General features: G+C 41.3%; 1 protein-coding gene and 2 long non-coding RNA genes across 4 annotated transcripts in view; 2 read left to right on the top strand and 1 right to left on the bottom strand.

The window, feature by feature from the left end:
• The window catches only part of LOC106571840 (ubiquitin carboxyl-terminal hydrolase 11), a 25,854-nt gene extending 10,393 nt beyond the window's left edge, over positions 1-15,461 (bottom strand). The window contains exons 1-16 of one of the 2 annotated variants that reach the window (XM_014145312.2): positions 15,112-15,461; positions 13,947-14,056; positions 13,684-13,814; positions 11,648-11,765; positions 11,405-11,550; positions 11,203-11,264; positions 10,899-10,998; positions 9,794-9,967; positions 9,503-9,661; positions 9,147-9,371; positions 8,973-9,056; positions 8,771-8,865; positions 8,450-8,656; positions 851-936; positions 286-741; positions 54-124 (exon numbers count right to left, since the gene is read on the bottom strand). In XM_014145312.2, coding sequence (XP_014000787.2) covers positions 54-124; positions 286-741; positions 851-936; positions 8,450-8,656; positions 8,771-8,865; positions 8,973-9,056; positions 9,147-9,371; positions 9,503-9,661; positions 9,794-9,967; positions 10,899-10,998; positions 11,203-11,264; positions 11,405-11,550; positions 11,648-11,765; positions 13,684-13,814; positions 13,947-14,056; positions 15,112-15,221 — 2,334 coding nt within the window. In that variant the 5' untranslated portion in view covers positions 15,222-15,461. The other variant, XM_014145313.2, reaches the window with a different exon arrangement.
• Positions 2,526-6,310, top strand: LOC123727289 (uncharacterized). Its single transcript, XR_006759222.1, has 3 exons — positions 2,526-2,616; positions 3,002-3,177; positions 6,271-6,310. It is a non-coding gene; the product is annotated as an uncharacterized lncRNA (long non-coding RNA).
• Positions 10,972-21,638, top strand: LOC123727288 (uncharacterized). The gene is made up of 4 exons (XR_006759221.1): positions 10,972-11,059; positions 13,696-13,800; positions 13,928-14,052; positions 21,574-21,638. It is a non-coding gene; the product is annotated as an uncharacterized lncRNA (long non-coding RNA).

Below are 21,638 nucleotides of genomic sequence, written 5' to 3'. Positions count from 1 at the left end.
ACACACTTTCAAACTTAAATACTTTATTAATGTAAAGCGTGATTCACACATACCTCTGCCTCATTCTCGTTGTAGCATTTCTTCTTCATGTCAGGATCCCAGTCAATGGCCACATATGGTTGAGCTGTGAAAGGAACACTAATATTAAATAAAATACTCACATGTGGATGCTAACCATCTGTGTCACATACAGCTATTGGCTCTAAAACATATGAAGAGCATATAAGCCTTGCTACAACAGTGAAAGCAGTTGGCAGTGTGAATGTGATGTGTTGTCAGACTCACAGCTAAAAGAGAAGGCACTGCCGTCCTCTCCCATGCCTCTCTCCGTAGTGCCATTGGAGTTGACCGCTTGAATGGAGAAGAGCAGCTTTCTGCATCTGGCCTGGTAGCCCTTCCTCTCGTTGGTCTGCGGGAGGCACTCACCCTTCTCCTCCTCTACCTCAGTCTCACATGGCTGCTGCTGCTGAAGGCCTGCACCCTGCTGGCTGTTTGTTGGAACTCCAGCACTGGCTTCAGCACTGCAGGATGCCGAGGCACTGTCCTCTGTGCTGCACCCTGCCCTGACTTCACTACTGGTCCCCTCAGCCTGAACCTGTTTTCCAGACTCCTGGGATTGTGCCTGCTCTGGCTGAGTTTGAGTCACAGCAGGGCCGTCTGCTTGGCCATCCCATTGGCCACCATCACAACAGTCATCTCTCTTAAAGGGTCCTGGCCTCATACCATTATCCTCACCATCATCTGTGGAGACAGAGAACATTCTAAAGTGGAGACAATATGTAAAACACATAGTTTGTATAAACCAATTCTGCCCAGTGTATTAACAATTTTCTAAATGAGATCAGATTACCATCGCTGACACCATTGGTCTGGATCTTGTAAAGTTCCTCGTCATCTTCACCCTCCTCTGAGGGATCTGGTGGTCGGACATACCGTCTGTGAAAACATGACCACACAATAGGCCTTTCTCTCATTTTCGGGGCAGTACATCTGCTTTGGGGAAAATCCTATCTCTGGTCTATGGCGTATTGTATTGGTATTGTATTTATTATGGATCCCCATTAGCTGCTGCCAAGGCAGTTTATACATGTTTAAAAACATTACAATACATTCACTCCACTACTACCACATATCTACAGTACTAAATCCATGTGTATGTATAGTGCGTATGTTATTGTGTGTATGCATGTGTCTGTGCCTACAGTCCCCGCTGTTCCATACGTTTTTTTATTTTTTTAAAATCTTTTTAAAAAAAGGTGACACTTTTTTTTTGCCCTGAAACATGCAAACAAAATCCATGCTAGGGAGAAATGCAGGTTTTAACTAATTAAACAAAGAATATGATCTACATGATCAGTCTCTGTGTGTAAAATAAAAAGTGGTTAATGTGAACCTAACTCACAGCAATAAAATGTAATGAAAGCAATCCAATGTTTTGTTGTCTAGACTTTACTGCAAATGAGAGAACAATACACTAATATTGCAGTTAGCCATGACAGCCTTTATAATAGAACGCCTGTCACCACACACACATCTAAATACTGCACTTCGGGGGAATAAAATCTTAAAGTACAAATAGAATGAAACAAACAGGCATTCTATATTTGCTCTATCATAGTGGCCTCTATAGTAGACATTGATCAAGTGCACAAAGCTACATGTGTGCAAAAATAAATGTTCACTGAGTAAAAACATGTAATAATCCCCCCTCACTCAAACAAGTGTTACTGTCAAGTTCAACACAACAAAAGCAATATTTTTGGGAGACACTGCACATTACTACATTGTACATTTTCTGCCTGTGGACATACATCTGCTCTATAATGTGCCAGCAGAGCATGACACCTTTTGTTGACATAATTGATCTCTTTCAGGCAGAGTACACCTGGAATACCCCTTTATATCCACTGAATTGAAAAAGTGAGAAAGAGTGTGTGGTGTTCCTTTCACCTCTATGGTGGCATCCAGCTTAAGCCAGGCCCAGCTCCAGCTACACTTGTTTACTGTAGAGGGAAAAAATTAGTTTGTTAGCTAGTTTCACACAGATTGCCAGGGTCCAGTGTCCAGTAAGCAACTAAAGCGTTATAACTTGAGGAATGGCAAGGAGTCGTAACGAATTGGTTAGGATACTAACGTTAGTTCATCTGATGTTGTAACGTTAGCTGTCTGACTTTAATGAGCTAATGCTCATAATTTCCCTGGCTAGCTAACAGATAAGTAACATTATCTTGCTAGCTGGTTCGAATTAACAACACTAACAATACTTGGAACACCACACTTTCTCCCTCACCTCAAACTTTCCAAATAGCGATTGTTTTTCGGTTACAGCTCATTAAGTATGCTTCATCGTCTCCGTGGTCAGGCTTCTCACCTACCTACCTCTTCGTTATCATTCAGGGGACGCGCTGCTTTAAGTTAACTGACAATCTGCCTTTCCACTCTCCCGCTGTCTTTCCAGAACGCGCCCTGATGCAGTAACCAGTGTTGCCAACTCCTCAGTAAGGAAAGTAGCTATTGGCTGTCCTAGAAGTCCCTAAATGACGTCATCACCTATTTTGCATGTAATTGTGATGGACGCTGTTGAAGAGAGGAATAACGTCGTGGGAGATACAAAAAGTGAGTAAAAAAACACCCTAAATATGTTTCGAACTACAAATGAACTTCTGTCGGTTCTTGTTTTTTTTTTAATGTCACAATTCCAACCCTCCTCCTTTATCCGGGCTTGGGACCGGCAAAAGTGACCCAAAAGAGACACTCTGGCGGAGTTACTTAGTTTTTTTTATTTAAGTTTTAGTTTTCTTAATTTGGTTTTTAACCTTATGGTCCACTTAGGAGCCTACAACAAGTCACAGTAAAACATGAATTGTTTTTACATTTTTTTTGTATACAATCTAAATGGACCAACAAGAGACAATAGAAAACTGTCAATGGCAATGTGAGAAAATTATGGTAACTAGTCTGGCCCTAATTCAGGTAAAAAAAATGTTTTTATGTAAACCAGGGCAGGATCAGCCAGCGGCGGCTTCCCGCATGCGCGATTCATTTGCAGTCTGGATGCGGAAGGGTGAACATCTCCTGCTTTGACTGCAGCTGGGAGGGACTGCTACATGAGGACTGGGCCGCATGCGAGTGCTTTGGGACGGGGCCAACTGCAGCACCCGCTGCTCGTTGAGAAGAGTAAGAACGATGTGTGCTTTCACGTCAGAGTCTCAAAGTCTCCAATAACACCAGAAAAAGTTGCTAGATTTGTCGCTAGTCGCTTTTTTGAAAATGTGTCGCTAGAGAGGTCTGAATACTCGCTAAATATAGCGACAAAGTCACTAAGTTGGCAACACTGGCAGTAACTAGTAAATTGGTTGTCTCTTCATTCGCGTGCTGCATTCTGTTATGTGAACGATTGGCTGAGCCTTGGATACAGCCAGTATTGCTCCAAGCGCGCATCACTCGTTTGCATACAGCCAGTAGTCATCCAACCCCCCCACCCAAACTTTTCTCATCGGATCTACACAAATCACATAGGTCACTTATTTTGGATTCAAAACGGCAAATTTCGCAGAAAGGTGGCTAGTTTGCATCCCTGCTCTATGTAGTACTGTGAGCCTCCCATAGTCTGTTCTATGAAGAGACCTCTTGTGGCATGTCTTGTGGGGTATGCATGGGTGTCCGAGCTGTGTGCCAGTAGTTTAGACAGACAGCTCGGTGCATTTAACATGTCAATACCGCTCATAAATACAAGTTGTAAAGTCAATCTCTCCTCCACTTTGTGGCAGGAGACATTGACATGCATATTATTGTAACGACCCTGGGTCGTATTAGCTGTCTGTGTACATCCAAGGGCCAGCCATGCTGCCCTGTTCTGAGCCAATTGCAATTTTCCTAAGTCCTTTTTTGTGGCACCTGACCACAAGACAGAACAGTAGTCCAGGTGCGACAAAACTAGGGCCTGCCTTGTTGATAGTGTTAAGGCAGAGCAGCGCTTTATTATGGACAGACTTCTCCCCATCTTAGCTACTGTTGTATCAATATATTTTGACCATGACAGTTTACAATCCAGGGTTACTCCAAGCAGTTTAGTCATCTCAACTTGCTCAATTTCCACATTATTTATTACAATATTTAGTTGAGGTTAAGGGTTTAGTGAATGATCTGTCACAAATACAATGCTTTTAGTTTTTGGAATATTTACAGCAAATTATTTCCTTGCCACCCACTCTGAAACTACCTGCAAATCTTTGTTGAGTGTTGCAGTCCTTTCAGTCGCTGTAGTAGCTGACGTGTATAGTGTTGAGTCATCCGCATACATAGACACTCTGGCTTTACTCAGTCAGTGGCATGTCGTTAGTAAAGATTGCTTTTTTCAAAGGGCCTAAACAGCTACCCTGGGGATTCCTGATTCTACCTGATTATGTTTGAGAGGCTTCCATTAAAGAACACCCTTTGTCTTCTGTTAGACAAGTAACTCTTTATCCACATTATAACAGGGGGTGTAAAGCTATAACACATACAGTGGCAAGAAAAAGTATGTGAACCCTTTGGAATTACCTGGATTTCTGCATAAATTGGTCATAACATTTGATCTGATCTTCATCTAAGTCACAACAATAGACAAACACAGTGTGCTTAAACTAATGACAAATTGTTTTCTTCGTGTCTATTTTGAATACATAATTTAAACATTCACAGTGTAGATTGGGAAAAGTATGTGAACCCCTAGGCTAATGACTTCTCCAAAAGCTAATTGGAGTCAGCTAACCTGGAGTCCAATCAATGAGACAAGTTTGGAGATGTTGGTTAGAGCTGTCTTGCCCGATTAAAAAAACTCACAAAATTTTTGTTTGCTATTCACAAGAAGCATTGCCTGATGTGAACCATCAGGCAATGCTTTGGAATGTGTTGGGTGTACGGGAGGAAGTCACAGGATTGCTATAGGGGATACAGATGGACATCTGTGGGTTAGGCAAATGAGGGTTTGAGGTCAAGTCAGATCCCCTTAAGGGAGAAAATATGGTTTATTACCCCTATTCCTGTCGAACCATAATAGATGTAAGGATTGGAGAGAAGGAGGAATGCCTAAATTGGAGTATATATTAGAGGTCAACCGATTAATCTTAATGGCCGATTAATTAGGGCCGATTTCAAGTTTTCATAACAATCGGAAATCGATATTTTTGGATGCCGATTATTTATTTTGTACATTTTTTTTTAGACCTTTATTTAACTAGGCAAGTCAGTTAAGAACGCATTCTTATTTTCAATGACGGCCTAGGAACGGTGGGTTAACTGCCTTGTTCAGGGGCAGAACAACAGATTTTTACCTTGTCAGCTCAGGGATTCAATCTTGCAACCTTACAGTTAACTAGTCCAACGCTCTAACCACCTGCTTTACATTGCACTCCACGAGGAGCCTGCCTGTTACGCAAATGCAGTAAGAAGCCAAGGTAAGTTGCTAGCTAGCATTAAACCTATCTTATAAAAAACAATCAATCATAATCACTAGTTAACTACACATGGTTGATGATATTACTAGTTTATCTAGCCTGTCCTGCGTTGCATATAATCGCTTAGGTACACGTTGCTCCAACCATAAACATCAATGCCTTTCTTAAAATCAATACACAAGTATATCTTTTTAAACCTGTATATTTAGTTAATATTGCCTGCTAACATGAATTTCTTTTAACTAGGGAAAATGTGTCACTTCTCTTGCAAACAGAGTCAGGGTATATGCAGCAGTTTGGGCAGCCTGGCTCGTTGCGAACTGTGTGAATACTATTTCTTCCTAACAAAGACAGCCGACTTCGCCAAAACGGGGGATGATTTAACAAAAGCGCATTTGCGAAAAAAGCACAATCGTTGCACGACTGTACCTAACCATAAACATCAATGCCTTTCTTAAAATCAATACACAGAAGTATATATTTTTAAACCTGCATATTTAGCTAGAAGAAATCCAGGTTAGCAGGCAATATTAACCAGGTGAAATTGTGTCATTTTGCATTCATTGCACGCAGTCAGGGTATATGCAACAGTTTGGCCGCCTGGCTCGTTGCGAACTAATTTGCCAGAATTCTACTTAATTATGACATAACATTGAAGGTTGTGCAATGTAACAGGAATAACGTTTTGTTTGAGATGATAGTTTCCGGATTCGACCATATTAATGACCTAAGGCTCGTATTTCTGTGTGTTATTATGTTATAATTAAGTCTGATTTGATAGAGCAGTCTGACTGGTGTGTTTACGGAAATATTTAATCTCTCCCTATCCTAGTCTGCTGTCCCCACATGCTTCAAGATGGCCACCATTGTTCCTGTACCCAAGAAGGCAAAGGTAACTGAACTAAATGACTATCGCTCCGTAGCACTCAATTCTATCATCATGAAGTGTTTTGAGAGACTAGTCAAGGATCATATCATCTCCACCTTACTTGTCACCCTAGACACACTTCAATTTGTGTACCGCTCCAATAGGTCCACAGATGATGCAATCACCATCACACAGCCCTATCCCACCTGGACAAGAGGAATACCTATGTAAAAATGCTATTCATTGACTACAGCTCATCATTCAACACCATAGAAATATTAACCTCTCTTGGGTAGGGGGCAGTAAACTGCCTGTTACTCGGGCCCAGAAGCTAGGATATGCATATAATTGGTAGATGTTTAAAGTTTCTAAAACTGAAAATATTGTCTGTGAGTATAACAGAACTGATATGGCAGGCGCAACCCCGAGGACAAACCATCCAGGGAATTTTTTTTTTTTTTGAGGTCATAGGATTTTCCATTTGTTTTCTATGGGATACCCTTATTATTAGGAACCTGGTTGCAGTTCCTATGGCTTCCACTAGATGTCAGTCTTTAGAAATTGTTTGATGTTTTTCTTTTGAGAAATGAAGAAGTGATATTCATTGTAAGGGTCACACCAGGGGGACTACTGTTTTGATGCTCGTTAACTGGAGCGCACTTCGTTGTTTTTTTCCGGTATTGGAAACAGTTTATTCCGTCTTACATTTTATCGATTATTTACGTTTTAGGGTACCTGAGGTTGGATTAGGAACGTTGTTTAAAATGTTTGGACCAAGTTCACAGGTAACTTATTAGATACTTTTTAGGCATGTTGGGCGAGTTGAAACCGGTGTATTTCTGAATCAAACGCACCAAATAAATTAATTTTTGGGACATAAATAAGGACATTATTGAAACAAAAGGATAATTTGTGATGTTTCTGGGACATTTTGGAGTGCCAACAGAAGAAGATCTTCAAAGGTAAGGCATGAATTATATCGCCATTTCTGACTTTTGTGGCACACCTGCCTGGTTGAAATATGATTTTCATATGTTTGTATGCGGGGCGCTGTCCTCAGATAATCGCATGGTTCGCTTTCGCCATAAAGCCTTTTTGAAATCTGACACAGCAGCTGGATTAACAAGTAGTTAAGCTTTATTTTGATGTATAACATATTTTCAAGAATGTTAAATATTTGAATTTGGTATTTTTTTAATTTCGCGCTCTGCAATTTCACCGGACGTTGGCCAGGTGGGACGCTACCGATAAGAAGTTAAGAAACACCTTATGGAACAGCGGGGACTGTGAAGCAACACAAAGATCGGCACCGACACGCACGCGACACACACACACACACACACACACACACACACACGATAACATACACATGGATTTAGTACTGTAGATATGTGGTAGTGGTGGAGTATGGGCCTGAGGGCACACAGTGTGTTGTGAAATCTGTAAATGTATTGTAATGTTTAAAAATTGTATAAACTGCCTTAATTTTGCTGGACCCCCAGGAAGAGCAGCTGCTGCTTTGGCAGCAGCTAATGGGGATCCATAATAAATACAAATACTGCAGTACAGCTTGTGCAAGTGCTAGCTAACAGCAACAAACTCAAACGAGCTAAACGTAAATGCATCCAGCAGAGATCAGCTTCTAATTAGCTAGCTAACGTTAGCTATATTAGAGCTATAAAAGCCTTACGTTCTGTTAATGTTTTGAAATAATATTTATTTGATTGTGTATACATTATCTTAGCAAGCTTTTTTGCAGCAAGCTAAGCTTTTAGCTATAATATCTACCTACCTAGCTTTGCAAACATTACCATAGCTAGCTAACTAGCATCAAGTGTAGGTGATAGAAAAATGTTTTGAAGAATGAATGACGTTATTTATTTTTTAGACCGGAGACTTACTTTTGATGCAACCAACAAAAAAAAAATGTTTATAACGAGCTCCTTGTTCTATCTGTGCCCATAGCGTACAGCAGCAGCGAAAAACCGTAAACAGTCATTCCTAGAATGTCCCCTGCAATTTGAACCGCCCTCTTGTGAGAGAAAGGCCTCCCTCTCAGACAAAGCACAGCATCTTTACAATTAAATTCCAATAAAAAAAAATATATATTTTAGCTGATGTTTGGCCTGTGTCAGTAACTCACGCTAGCCGCTGCAGGAAGAGGTGATAGAGGGCGTTGCGGCTGCACTGGACTCGAGGCACAGCCATGAGCAGTGGGTGTCCGAACAGGGACGTCCCGCAGCTGCTACTCCCTGAGCTGGAGTCCCTGTACTGAGAACGCTCCCTCAGGTACAGAGCCAGCACCACCTCATCCCCCTCCTCCTCCACAGAGCGACTGCTCAGCTCATACCTGCCAGGGCAACACACAGACAGGGGTCAGGAGAGATGCTGGTGCTAACAAGCAAACAGGAAAAGACCCAAAAAGTATGTTTTTGGTGTGGAGGTAAAAGCTGGTTTTACATACACAAATATGTCATCCCGGTCCAGGATGCAGCTTAGAGACTCATCAGCATGGTAGATCTTATAGAAGCGGTGGTTGAACACATCAGCCACAACCATCTGAAATGAGAGAGAAACAGGTCAGTATCACCTCAATATTTCATGTGATGAATGACAATAGCTTTTCCACAGCATGCTCTACCAGAGGCTTTAAAAAGTTGTCTCACTTGATTGACGGAGACGTTGGTCATTTCCGAGAGAGCGGAGCACAGGTCAAACACTTTTCCAGCTTTGGGTACAACCAAGCGATGCTGGTGGGAAAGAATACAAATAAATCAATACAGATGATTACCTATAAAAAGCATGATGTAGGGCCAACTATAGGAAGATTAATCTTGTACCTGAACAGGTTTGGCCACAGGGTCCAGAGAAACAAAGAAGACCTCCATCACCCGGTCCTTGCTAAAAGGCAGAGGCACGCTGAGGTAGCAGAAGGGGTCAAAGGTGACCGACACTTTGCGGCACTCGGGGCAAACCAGGGTGGACTTGAACAGCCCGTGGAAGGTGTCAACAATCACAGAGTTGTTACGTCGCCGGTGGTTATGCCACGCTTCCTCTGCCACTTCCTGAAAGTTGTCAAAGGGTGAATGTGAGGAAAAATGCAATGCAAATGTACCTTAGGTTTACATCAGCTTGGAGAGCAATGGTGGTATTTTACAATTCTTCTCCCCATACTCTTTCTACTACAGGTTGTTACCTGGTCAGGCCTACCGTCGGCATCCCTCAGCTCAATGTACTCCTTGTTCTTGACCCGGTTGAGATCCTCATGAAGCCCATCCAGCAGGAAGGAGAGCAGCTCCTGAGAGTCATGCTGCTGGTAGCCAAGAAACTGAGAGGCAAAGTGGCCAACCTTGGTCTGGTAATAAAAATAAAACATTACCTTATTTCAAGGTATGCATGGTCAATACTTAAGCATGACTGACTGACAAGCCTCTTTAATCCATTATAAAATTGTGGACAGAGTTTCACACTTCACACAGATAACTACCTTGAAGAGCCGGGGAACTACAGAATAGTGCCTCCCAGACCACATCTGTTTGGTAACATCAGCGTAGGCCTCTGCTATCTCCCCCTTCATGCCCAGAGGGTTGGTGAAGTTGAGCTCCTCCAGATAGGCACTCCGCAGGAAGTACTCAGTCAGTGGAGGGGTGTTACTGAGACACTGTACAAAGCAGGGAGAGAAACATACAGTACTCATGAATGATAGTCCATACTAGTCCAGATCACTGACATTCCTGCAGTCAGCATGCCAATTGCACGCCCCCCCAAAACTTGAGACATCTGTGGCTTTGTGTTGTGTGACAAAACTGCACATTTTAGAGTGGACTTTTATTGTCCCCGGCAAAAGTTGTTCCTGTGTAATGATCATGCTGTTTCATCAGCTTCTTGATATGCCACACCTATCAGGTGGATTAATTATTTTCGCAAAGTAAATATGCTCATAGCGATATAAACACATTTGTGCACAAATTGAAAGAAAGTTTGTGCATATGGAACATTTCTGTGATCTATTATTTCAGCTCAAGAACCAACACTTAATATGTGGGCCAAAATTCCTCCACAGCGACCCGAGAGACTGATAAACAACTACAGGAAGAGTTTGATTGGATTCATTGCAGCGAAAGGTGGTACAACCAATTATTGAGTGTAAGGAGGCAATTACATTTTCACACAGGGGCATTGGGTGTTGCATAACTTTGTTTATGAAATAAATAAAATAAGTATGTAATTGTTGTGTTACTTGTTCACTCAGGTTCTCTTTACTCCCATTCTAAGGCATTGCGTCTCAGTGCAGAGGCGTCACTACAGTCCCTGGTTCAAATCCAGGCTGCATCACATCCGGCCGTGATTGGGAGTCCCATAGGGCGCGTACAATTGGCCCAGCATCGTCCGGGTTTGGCCGGAGTAGGCCATCATTGTAAATAAGAATTTGTTCTTAACTGACTTGCCTAGTTAAATTAAGGTTAAATAAATAAATAATACAAAAATCTATTATTAGGTTTTGGTTGAAGATCTGATAACATTCAATATCAAAAATATGCAAAAGTAGAGAAAATTAGAAAGGGGGCAAATACTTTCTCACAGCACTGTACCTGCAGGGCAGAGTTCATGAAACATGTGTTTCCTAGGTTGGTGAGGCCACAGACTCCTGGCTGGCCTCGGTATGATTCCTGCTCCTCCACAGAGTTCCTACTATAAGACATGGAAGGAGAAAATATAAAATCACCTACTGAACACCACAATAACACAAAAGGTAATTTACAGTACTCTCTCCTTTGTAGTCATACATATGGGAATCACGTTTACCACAAACATTACACTACATTAGCAACACTAATTTTGGTAGATAGTACATTCTCTACACACTGATGATAAATAAAAAGAAGGAACCCCCACATGATCTGCGGTCTGGAGCTGGGCCAGGTACCATCTGCATTCCTCATCTCCATGATCACCGTCTGCAATGCAGACAGGACATGTTACAGCACAGCTGCCATTTAAACACACCATCACTGTATCTCAGGAAGCAGCAGAGGGATGCAAGCAGGTAGGTATGGGGTAGGGTGGGATGAGGGTCAGAGAGTGAGAGCAGACATACCATGCCAGAGATGAGGCAGGAGTCGAGGACATTGACGTGAACGTTCCGCAGCCTCTCACAGCAAGTGTCTGAGCTCTTCATCCACAGCCGGGTCTCTGCTCCCTCGACCACCTCAAACTGCTTCATCATCACCTTCTGAATCGTATCTGAAGGGGAAAAACAGACACACACACAGTTTGCACACAGTTTGCACACCAACCCACCATAGCTACTATTGCACCTTTTCGATGTGTTTCTACTTACGGATGTGATCTGCACGGCTGAACTGTGCGGTCACAACATTTTCCATGTTGCTATGGAGACACAGGAAGATTTCCACAGGATAGACCTCAACCTTGACTGTGCTGGGTAGATCCACCACCTGAAATAGACGAAGCAATCACATTCAATTAACTGCCAAATACAAATGAAACACTTCAATGGCAGTTGTGTCTTTTCATAGACACAACATTGTCCATTGAATGAGGGTCCGTAGGACATACAACTACACTAGTCAGGTCCACGTTCACATAGTAGTTTGTAGACAGATGTGGATGTACAGTCAGTGCATGATAGGTTGTTTAAAAACCAATTGGATGTGTGACCAACTTCAGTGCAACTCCAAAGGATTTTTGACAACAAATGCATTTTCACAATAAGCACTTGTCTCAAATACATCATTACAGTTGTTGGTTAGCTAGCTAAAGAATTTTAGCCGTATTAGCATGAACTAAGTGAAAACAAGACAACTAGCTGAAACAAGCCACCTACGATTCCCCATATGGAAGCTTCTTGTCATTGTTGCTTGCTATCTGACCGTTCTGAATCATAACAACGCACAGCCTTCTGCCACATTGATGCGCGTGCATCATTTTAATGATGTTGGGGGGGGGAACGAAATCTAAAAGGTTCCCAACATTATATTTGTGCTAGTTGGCTATACCTGCACCAAAACTATTTCCTTCATAGCTTGTTTTCATTTTTTTTTTCTAAATAGGGAGTCAATTTGTTTTCATCACTTTTATTCCAATCTGACCAAAACGGACGGACGGTGAGCAATATGTTCTGACAATGGAATCACAATAAAATCATAGTATTGAATTGCAAAACATATACAGTACCAGTCAAAAGTTTGGACACACCTACTCATTCAAGGGTTTTTCTTTACTTTTACTATTTTCTACATTGTAGAATAATAGTGAAGACATCAAAACTATGAAATAACACTAATCATGTAGTAACCAAAAGTGTTCAACAAATTAAAATATATTGTATATTTGAGGTTCTTCAAAGTAGCCACCCTTTGCCTTGACGACAGCTTTGCACACTCTTGGCATTCTCTCAACCAGCTTCACCTGGAATGCTTTTCCAACAATCTTGAAGGTGTTCCCACATATGCTGAGCACTTCTTGGCTGCTTTTCCTTCACTCTGCAGTCCGACTCATCCCAAACCATCTCAATTGGGTTGAGGTTGGGTGATTGTGGAGGCCAGGTCATCTGATGCAGTACTCCATCACTCTCCTTCTTGGTTAAATAGGCCTTACACAGCCTGGAGGTGTGTTGGGTCATTGCCCTGTTGAAAAACAAATGATAGTGCCACTAAGCAAAGACCAGATGGGATATCACTGCAGAATGCTGTGGTAGCCATACTGGTTAAGTGTGCCTTGAATTCTAAATAAATCACTGACAGTGTCACCAGCAAAGCACCCCACACCATCACACCTCCGTGCTTCACAGTGGGAACCACATATATATGGAGATCATCAGTTCACCGACGCGTTTCACAAAGAAATGTCGGTTGGAACCAACAATCTCAAATTTGGACTCATCAGAGCAAAAACACAGATTTCCACTGGTCTAATGGCCATTGCTCGTGTTTCTTGGCCCAAAGCAAGTCTCTTCTTATTACCTGTTAATTGAAATGCATTCCAGGTGACTACCTCACGAAGCTGGTTGAGAGAATGGCAAGAGTGTGCAACTTTGAAGAATCTCAAATATTTTGATTTGTTGAACACTTTTTTTGGTTACTACATGATTCCATATGTGCTATTTGACAGTTTGTCTTCTATTATTTTACAATGAAGTAGAAATAAAGAAAAACACTTGATTCAGTAGGTGTGTCCAAACTTTTGACTGGTACTGTGAGAATGGCAATACATATCGTATCTGCACCTAAGTATTGTGATATCGTATCTTAAGGTCCATGGCAATTCCTAACCCTAGTTGTCAGGCAATCAGTCTATGTGATATGACCACAGGGTATGCAAGTTATCTGCATCTCTGTGACTACCCTGTTTTACCTTCCGCTCCAGGGCAGGCTGATCATCTACCATGCCATACCAGGCCAGCAGATTGCGCCAAGCTTCGGCAGGGATCAACACAAAGTCCTCATTCTCCACCAGACGCTCCTTCAGATGGTAGGAATCCAGTTCTGTGGGTATCATAATCATCATTAGACAGCTCAGACTTTTCATGTTGACACAACAGCATATGTGGGGTAGAAGTAAATTAACCAAACATTGAATAATGGGTCTTCTGTTACAGGATGTGATGTGACACTTACCCTCAAACAGCTCTGTGTTGTCGATCTGTCCAGGGAAAGATGAGGAGTTCTGGTCTCCTGTCACCACATACTCCTTCCACTGCTCATACCATCGCCTCTCCACCAGGTACCTGCATGTGTTGGTTAAGAACAACTCCATTGGGGAGGCTTATATTTTGCTTGCCTACATTAACCAAGAACTCAACATCACATTCACCTAGGCTAGTATTTGATCAGTAACATTTTCTACGATTGGGGTATTTGGTGTATTTACTGATACAATACTATAATGGCATAACCACAATTGCAGCAATGGATCTTTTATTTGGGCAGCTAGGCTTTGGCAAATTACAGCCAAATGTCTAGTTTCCTTTTAATTTGGGTTTGTTAGGACAAAACTGTACATAAATGGAATTTCATTCATTCCCACTTCAACTGATATCCTGAACTTTATGGTAGATACGATATAATTTCCTAATCGATATAATTTCCTAATCTGGGTGTGACACTGACAAAACGAAACTTTACTGGTAAAAACGAAAGTAGCAGCCAGCTAGCTAGCTAATTTTGTTTATCGAGCTAACATTAGCTATGCAGTTAGCTAGCTAACTTAGATGGCGCTCACTTTGTCAAAAATAATAGAACACACAATAGATACACACTTAGGGAAAAAAACTGGATACCAAAAATGTCAAGCTAATCCGAAAAGATTGCAAGTTACTAGCTTGCTGTTCCTGTCCTGTAGCTAGCGAACGCTGGCGGGCTAGCATGCTGTCAGTGTAGCTAACGTTAGTTAATGTTATCTTGCTTGTTAAAGCCAACACTTTGACAAGATGTTCCCCAACTGGGACGTGATGTTAATCGTCGTATTAATATCAAAATGTAAGCTTTTCCACAGAATACTCTCCCTAAAATGCTAACGCAGTGATCAAACGTCATTCCCCAAACACCAGCGCTGAGATCCTTGGCAAGAGGAATGACAACACTCCAACCAATGTTCTTTCATTGAATTTGCCAATAAAAATGGTCCTTATCTAAAGATAATGGTATATTATGCTGATTATGTAATGTAAGCAACGGCAAATACAGTCAAGGATTCATCGCTGTCATTTGTTGTTGTTGTGGTAGCTAGCTATATCACTCAGTGTGGGTGTCAGCTCAGAGCAGAGGGCGGCAAGAGTCTCACCAAGTATCCCCTGCACGGAGTTTATGTTCCTGAAGCAGAGACTCGATTTCTTTGCGTTGAGTCTCTAGCCCAGGAGATTCTGTAACCGCGGCTGAAGTAGTAGCAGCCATGATCACTCACAAATATCAGGATTCTGCAAGGAAACCACTCAAGTCGACTAACGTTACCGCATAGAATATGTGATAGGGTAACCGTATCACTGTAAAGCACTTTCCACTAGCTAGTTACTATAGCCACAAAGTAACAATTGGCAACATAGTAAAAATGTATTACAACAAAACGTACTTCTTGGTCTTAGTTAGGCATATGGCTAGCACTGTGGTTAAGGGATTTTATTAAGATAAAATTGTACAAATAGGCGGGGTTTATGACATTGTAGCTGTGGTAACTAGTAATAACCCTACAAAGCAAGCAAAAATATATAAGTACTTCCGGGTCATGGATTTTTGGAATCAGCGAAGCGGAGAGGGCCATGGCTAGAAGGGATCCAGCTTTTGTCAGTCAGATGTATTTTTATTTCATTTTTTTTATTAACAAATATCAACAAACAAAAGAGGAATAGTCACATGCAAACAAGCATACATACAAACTATTTACATTGCCAGGAATCCTAAACAAACAAATCATATTCATTAATAATACAACAAGTTTTAATTGCCTTTTTGTTTTTCATTTTAGTTAAAGTAGTGCCATATTGTTTAAATTCATTTATAAAGTGAAAAAAGTTAGGTTTTGAATTAGACCATTTGCATTTGTGAATATGAAATTTACCTAGTATTATTAGCAGTTGAATTAAATATACTACATCTTTATCCATGTCAGAATTTCTGAAATAAATCATTATATCAAAACCATTAAATAGTACAACCGGTCCTATTTATTTTGTAACAAAATTCTATATGTCAATCCAAAAAATTCTACTATAAATACAGGCAAAAAACAAATGCAAAATGGTCTCCTCCATTCCACCATTATCCGAGTAACCAATAAAAATAAAAATGGACTAATTGGGCAGCCCTGCCTAATGCCACGGCCAATATCAAATCTTTGGGATGTCCCGTGAGCTCATTTTACAGAGCTAGTACAACCACTATATAAAGTTTGGACTGCTTTAAAAAAAAGTCACCAAATCCCAAAAAACATATTGCTTTGAACATAAACTCATGTTCTACAGTGTCAAAAGCTTTATAAAAATCAACAAACATAAGAAAACTATCCTCAAGGATGAGGTCATTATAGCCAATCATATCTAAGATCAACTTGATGTTATTACTAATGTGACGACCATGCATAAAACCAGATATTTCTTCATCAATTATATGATGCAAGCCTTGTTTCAACCTCTTAGCAAATACAAGGGAAAATAATTTCCCATCATTATTCAACAGGCCAATGGGTCTCCAGTTATCTATATAAAGAGTATCCTTATTAGGTGTGGGAATCAAAGTAATTACACCCTGCTTTAAGGAAGCCAGTAACTCCCCTTTTTCTATTGATTCTTGAAACATAGCAAGAATGAAAGAAATCAATTTATCATTGAATGCTTTATAAAACTCGCTTATTAAACCATCATTTCCAGGGGACCTACTGTCCTTAAGTCTTTCAATAGAGTATTTTATCTCAATTTCAGATAACTCGTCATCACAAATATTCCTGAAATCATTATCTATCTTCTTAGCAATTTTGGATTGACATATAGAATTTTGTTACAAAATAAATAGGACCGGTTGTACTATTTAATGGTTTTGATATAATGATTTATTTCAGAAATTCTGACATGGATAAAGATGTAGTATATTTAATTCAACTGCTAATAATACTAGGTAAATTTCATATTCACAAATGCAAATGGTCTAATTCAAAACCTAACTTTTTTCACTTTATAAATGAATTTAAACAATATGGCACTACTTTAACTAAAATGAAAAACAAAAAGGCAATTAAAACTTGTTGTATTATTAATGAATATGATTTGTTTGTTTAGGATTCCTGGCAATGTAAATAGTTTGTATGTATGCTTGTTTGCATGTGACTATTCCTCTTTTGTTTGTTGATATTTGTTAATAAAAAAAATGAAATAAAAATACATCTGACTGACAAAAGCTGGATCCCTGATTCCAAAAATCCATGACCCGGAAGTACTTATATATTTTTGCTTGCTTTGTAGGGTTATTACTAGTTACCACAGCTACAATGTCATAAACCCCGCCTATTTGTACAATTTTATCTTAATAAAATCCCTTAACCACAGTGCTAGCCATATGCCTAACTAAGACCAAGAAGTACGTTTTGTTGTAATACATTTTTACTATGTTGCCAATTGTTACTTTGTGGCTATAGTAACTAATAAGGCTAATCTAAAGACGGTGCTGGCTAAAGCTAAAACTGGCGAGTGTAGAGAGTATAGAGATATTGTTATCCACGTCGGCACCAACGATGTTAGGATGAAACAGTCAGAGGTTACCAAGCGCAACATAGCTTCAGCGTGTAAATCAGCTAGAAAGATGTGTCGGCATCGATTAATTGTCTCTGGCCCCCTCCCAGTTAGGGGGAGTGATGAGCTCTACAGCAGAGTCTCACAACTCAATCGCTGGTTGAAAACTGTTTTCTGCCCCTCCCAAAAGATAGAATTTGTAGATAATTGGCCCTCTTTCTGGGACTCACCCACAAACAGGACCAAGCCTGGCCTGTTGAGGAGTGACGGACTCCATCCTAGCTGGAGGGGTGCTCTCATCTTATCTACGAAAATAGACAGGGCTCTAACTCCTCTAGCTCCACAATGAAATAGGGTGCAGGCCAGGCAGCAGGCTGTTAGCCAGCCTGCCAGCTTAGTGGAGTCTGCCACTAGCACAGTCAGTGTAGTCAGCTCAGCTTTCCCCATTGAGACCGTGTCTGTGCCTCGATCTAGGTTGGGCAAAATTAAAAATGGCGGTGTTCGCTTTAGCAATCTCACTAGTATAAAGACCTCCTCCATTCCTGCCATTATTGAAAGAGATTGTGATACCTCACATCTCAAAATTGGGTTACTTAATGTTAGATCCCTCACTTCCAAGGCAGTTATAGTCAATGAACTAATCACTGATAATAATCTTGATGTGATTGGCCTGACTGAAACATGGCTTAAGCCTGATGAATTTACTGTGTTAAATGAGGCCTCACCCCCAGGTTACATTAGTGACCATACCCCCCGTGCATCCGGCAAAGGCGGAGGTGTTGCTAACATTTACGATAGCAAATTTCAATTTACAAAAAAAAAACAACAATGACGTTTTCGTCTTTTGAGCTTCTAGTCATGAAATCTATGCAGCCTACTCACTCACTTTTTATAGCTACTGTTTATAGGCCTCCTGGGCCATATGCAGTGTTCCTCACTGAGTTCCCTGAATTCCTATCGGATCTTGTAGTCATAGCAGATAATATTCTAATTTTTGGTGACTTTAACATTCACATGGAAAAGTCCACAGACCCACTCCAAAAGGCTTTCGGAGCCATCATCGACTCAGTGGGTTTTGTCCAACATGTCTCTGGACCTACTCACTGCCACAGTCATACTCTGGACCTAGTTTTGTCCCATGGAATAAATGTTGTGGATCTAAATGTTTTTCCTCATAATCCTGGACTATCGGACCACCATTTTATTACGTTTGCAATTGCAACAAATAATCTGCTCAGACCCCAACCAAGGAGCATTAAAAGTCGTGCTATAAATTCTCAGACAACCCAAAGATTCCTTGATGCCCTTCCAGACTGCCTCTGCCTACCCAAGGACGTCAGAGGACAAAAATCAGTTAACCACCTAACCGAGGAACTCAATTTAACCTTGCGCAATACCCTAGATGCAGTTGCACCCCTAAAAACTAAAAACATCTGTCATAAGAAACTAGCTCCCTGGTATACAGAAAATACACGAGCTCTGAAGCAAGCTTCCAGAAAATTGGAACGGAAATGGCGCCACACCAAACTGGAAGTCTTCCGACTAGCTTGGAAAGACAGTACCGTGCAGTATCGAAGAGCCCTTACTGCTGCTCGATCATCCTATTTTTCCAACTTAATTGAGGAAAATAAGAACAATCCGAAATTTCTTTTTGATACTGTCGCAAAGCTAACTAAAAAGCAGCCTTCGCAAATGGAGGATGGCTTTCACTTCAGCAGTAATAAATTTATGAACTTCTTTGAGGAAAAGATCATGATCATTAGAAAGCAAATTACAGACTCCTCTTTAAATCTGGGTATTCCTCCAAAGCTCCATTGTCCTGAGTCTGCACAACTGCCAGGACCTAGGATCAAGGGAGACACTAAAGTGTTTTAGTACTATATCTCTTGACGCAATGATGAAAATAATCATGGCCTCCAAACCCTCAAGCTGCATACTGGACCCTATTCCAACTAAACTACTGAAAGAGCTGCTTCCTGTGCTTGGCCCTCCTATGTTGAACATAATAAACGGCTCTCTATCCACCGGATGTGTACCAAGCTCACTAAAAGTGGCAGTAATAAAGCCTCTCTTGAAAAAGCCGAATCTTGATCCAGAAATTATAAAAAACTATCGGCCTATATCGAATCTTCCATTCCTCTCCAAAATTTTTAGAAAAAGCTGTTGCACAGCAACTGACTGCCTTCCTGAAGACAAACAATGTATACGAAACGCTTCAGTCTGGTTTTAGACCCCATCATAGCACTGAGACTGCACTTGTGAAGGTGGTAAATGACCTTTTAATGACGTCAGACCGAGGCTCTGCATCTGTCCTCGTGCTCCTAGATCTTAGTGCCGCTTTTGATACCATCGATCACCACATTCTTTTGGAGAGATTGGAAACCCAAATTGGTCTACATGGACAAGTTCTGGCCTGGTTTAGATCTTATCTGTCGGAAAGATATCAGTTTGTCTCTGTGAATGGTTTGTCCTCTGACAAATCAATTGTAAATTTCGGTGTTCCTCAACGTTCCGTTTTAGGACCACTATTGTTTTCACTATATATTTTACCTCTTGGGGATGTCATTCGAAAACATAATGTTAAATTTCACTGCTATGCAGACGACACACAGCTGTACATTTCAATGAAACATGGTGAAGCCCCAAAATTGCCCTCGCTAGAAGCCTGTGTTTCAGACATAAAGAAGTGGATGGCTGCAAACTTTCTACTTTTAAACTCGGACAAAACAGAGATGCTTGTTCTAGGTCCCAAGAAACAAAGAGATCTTCTGTTGAATCTGACAATTAATCTGGATGGTTGTACAGTCGTCTCAAATAAAACTGTGAAGGACCTCGGCGTTACTCTGGACCCTGATCTCTCTTTTGAAGAACATATCAAGACTGTTTCAAGGACAGCTTTTTTCCATCTACGTAACATTGCAAAAATCAGAAATTTTCTGTCCAAAAATGACGCAGAAAAATTAATCCATGCTTTTGTTACTTCTAGGCTGGACTACTGCAATGCTCTACTTTCCGGCTACCCGGATAAAGCACTAAATAAACTTCAGTTAGTGCTAAATACGGCTGCTAGAATCCTGACTAGAACCAAAAAATTTGATCATATTACTCCAGTGTTAGCCTCCCTACACTGGCTTCCTGTTAAGGCAAGGGCTGATTTCAAGGTTTTACTGCTAACCTACAAAGCATTACATGGGCTTGCTCCTACCTATCTTTCCGATTTGGTCCTGCCGTACATACCTACACGTACGCTACGGTCACAAGACGCAGGCCTCCTAATTGTCCCTAGAATTTCTAAGCAAACGGCTGGAGGTAGGGCTTTCTCCTATAGAGCTCCATTTTTATGGAATGGTCTGCCTACCAATGTGAGAGACGCAGACTCAGTCTCAACCTTTAAGTCTTTACTGAAGACTTATCTCTTCAGTAGGTCCTATGATTAAGTATAGTCTGGCCCAGGAGTGTGAAGGTGAACGGAAAGGCTGGAGCAACGAACCGCCCTTGCTGTCTCTGCCTTGCCGGTTCCCCTCTTTCCACTGGGATTCTCTGCCTCTAACCCTTTTACAGAGGCTGAGTCACTGGCCTACTGGTGTTCTTCCATGCCGTCCATGGGAGGGGTGCGTCACTTGAGTGGGTTGAGTCACTGACGTGGTCTTCCTGTCTGGGTTGGCGCCCCCCCTCGGGTTGTGCCATGGCGGAGATCGTTGTGGGCTATACTCGGCCTTGTCTTAGGACGGTAAGTTGGTGGTTGGAGACATCCCTCTAGTGGTGTGGGGGCTGTGCTTTGGCAAAGTGGGTGGGGTTATATCCTGCCTGTTTGGCCCTGTCCGGGGTATCATCGGATGGGGCCACAGTGTCTTCTGATCCCTCCTGTCTCAGCCTCCAGTATTTATGCTGCAGTAGTTTATGTGTCGGGGGGCTAGGGTCAGTCTGTTACATCTGGAGTATTTCTCTTGTCTTATCCGGTGTCCTGTGTGTATTTAAATATGCTCTCTCTAATTCTCTCTTTCTCTCTTTCTGTCTTTCTCTCGGAGGACCTGAGCCCTAGGACCATGCCTCAGGACTACCTGGTATGATGACTCCTTGCTGTCCCCAGTCC

Source organism: Salmo salar, chromosome ssa15 (genome assembly GCF_905237065.1).
Source record: "Salmo salar chromosome ssa15, Ssal_v3.1, whole genome shotgun sequence".
Lineage (NCBI taxonomy): Eukaryota > Metazoa > Chordata > Actinopteri > Salmoniformes > Salmonidae > Salmo > Salmo salar.
Note: the sequence above shows the minus strand (reverse complement) of the source record. Positions and strands in the feature narration are given on the sequence as shown.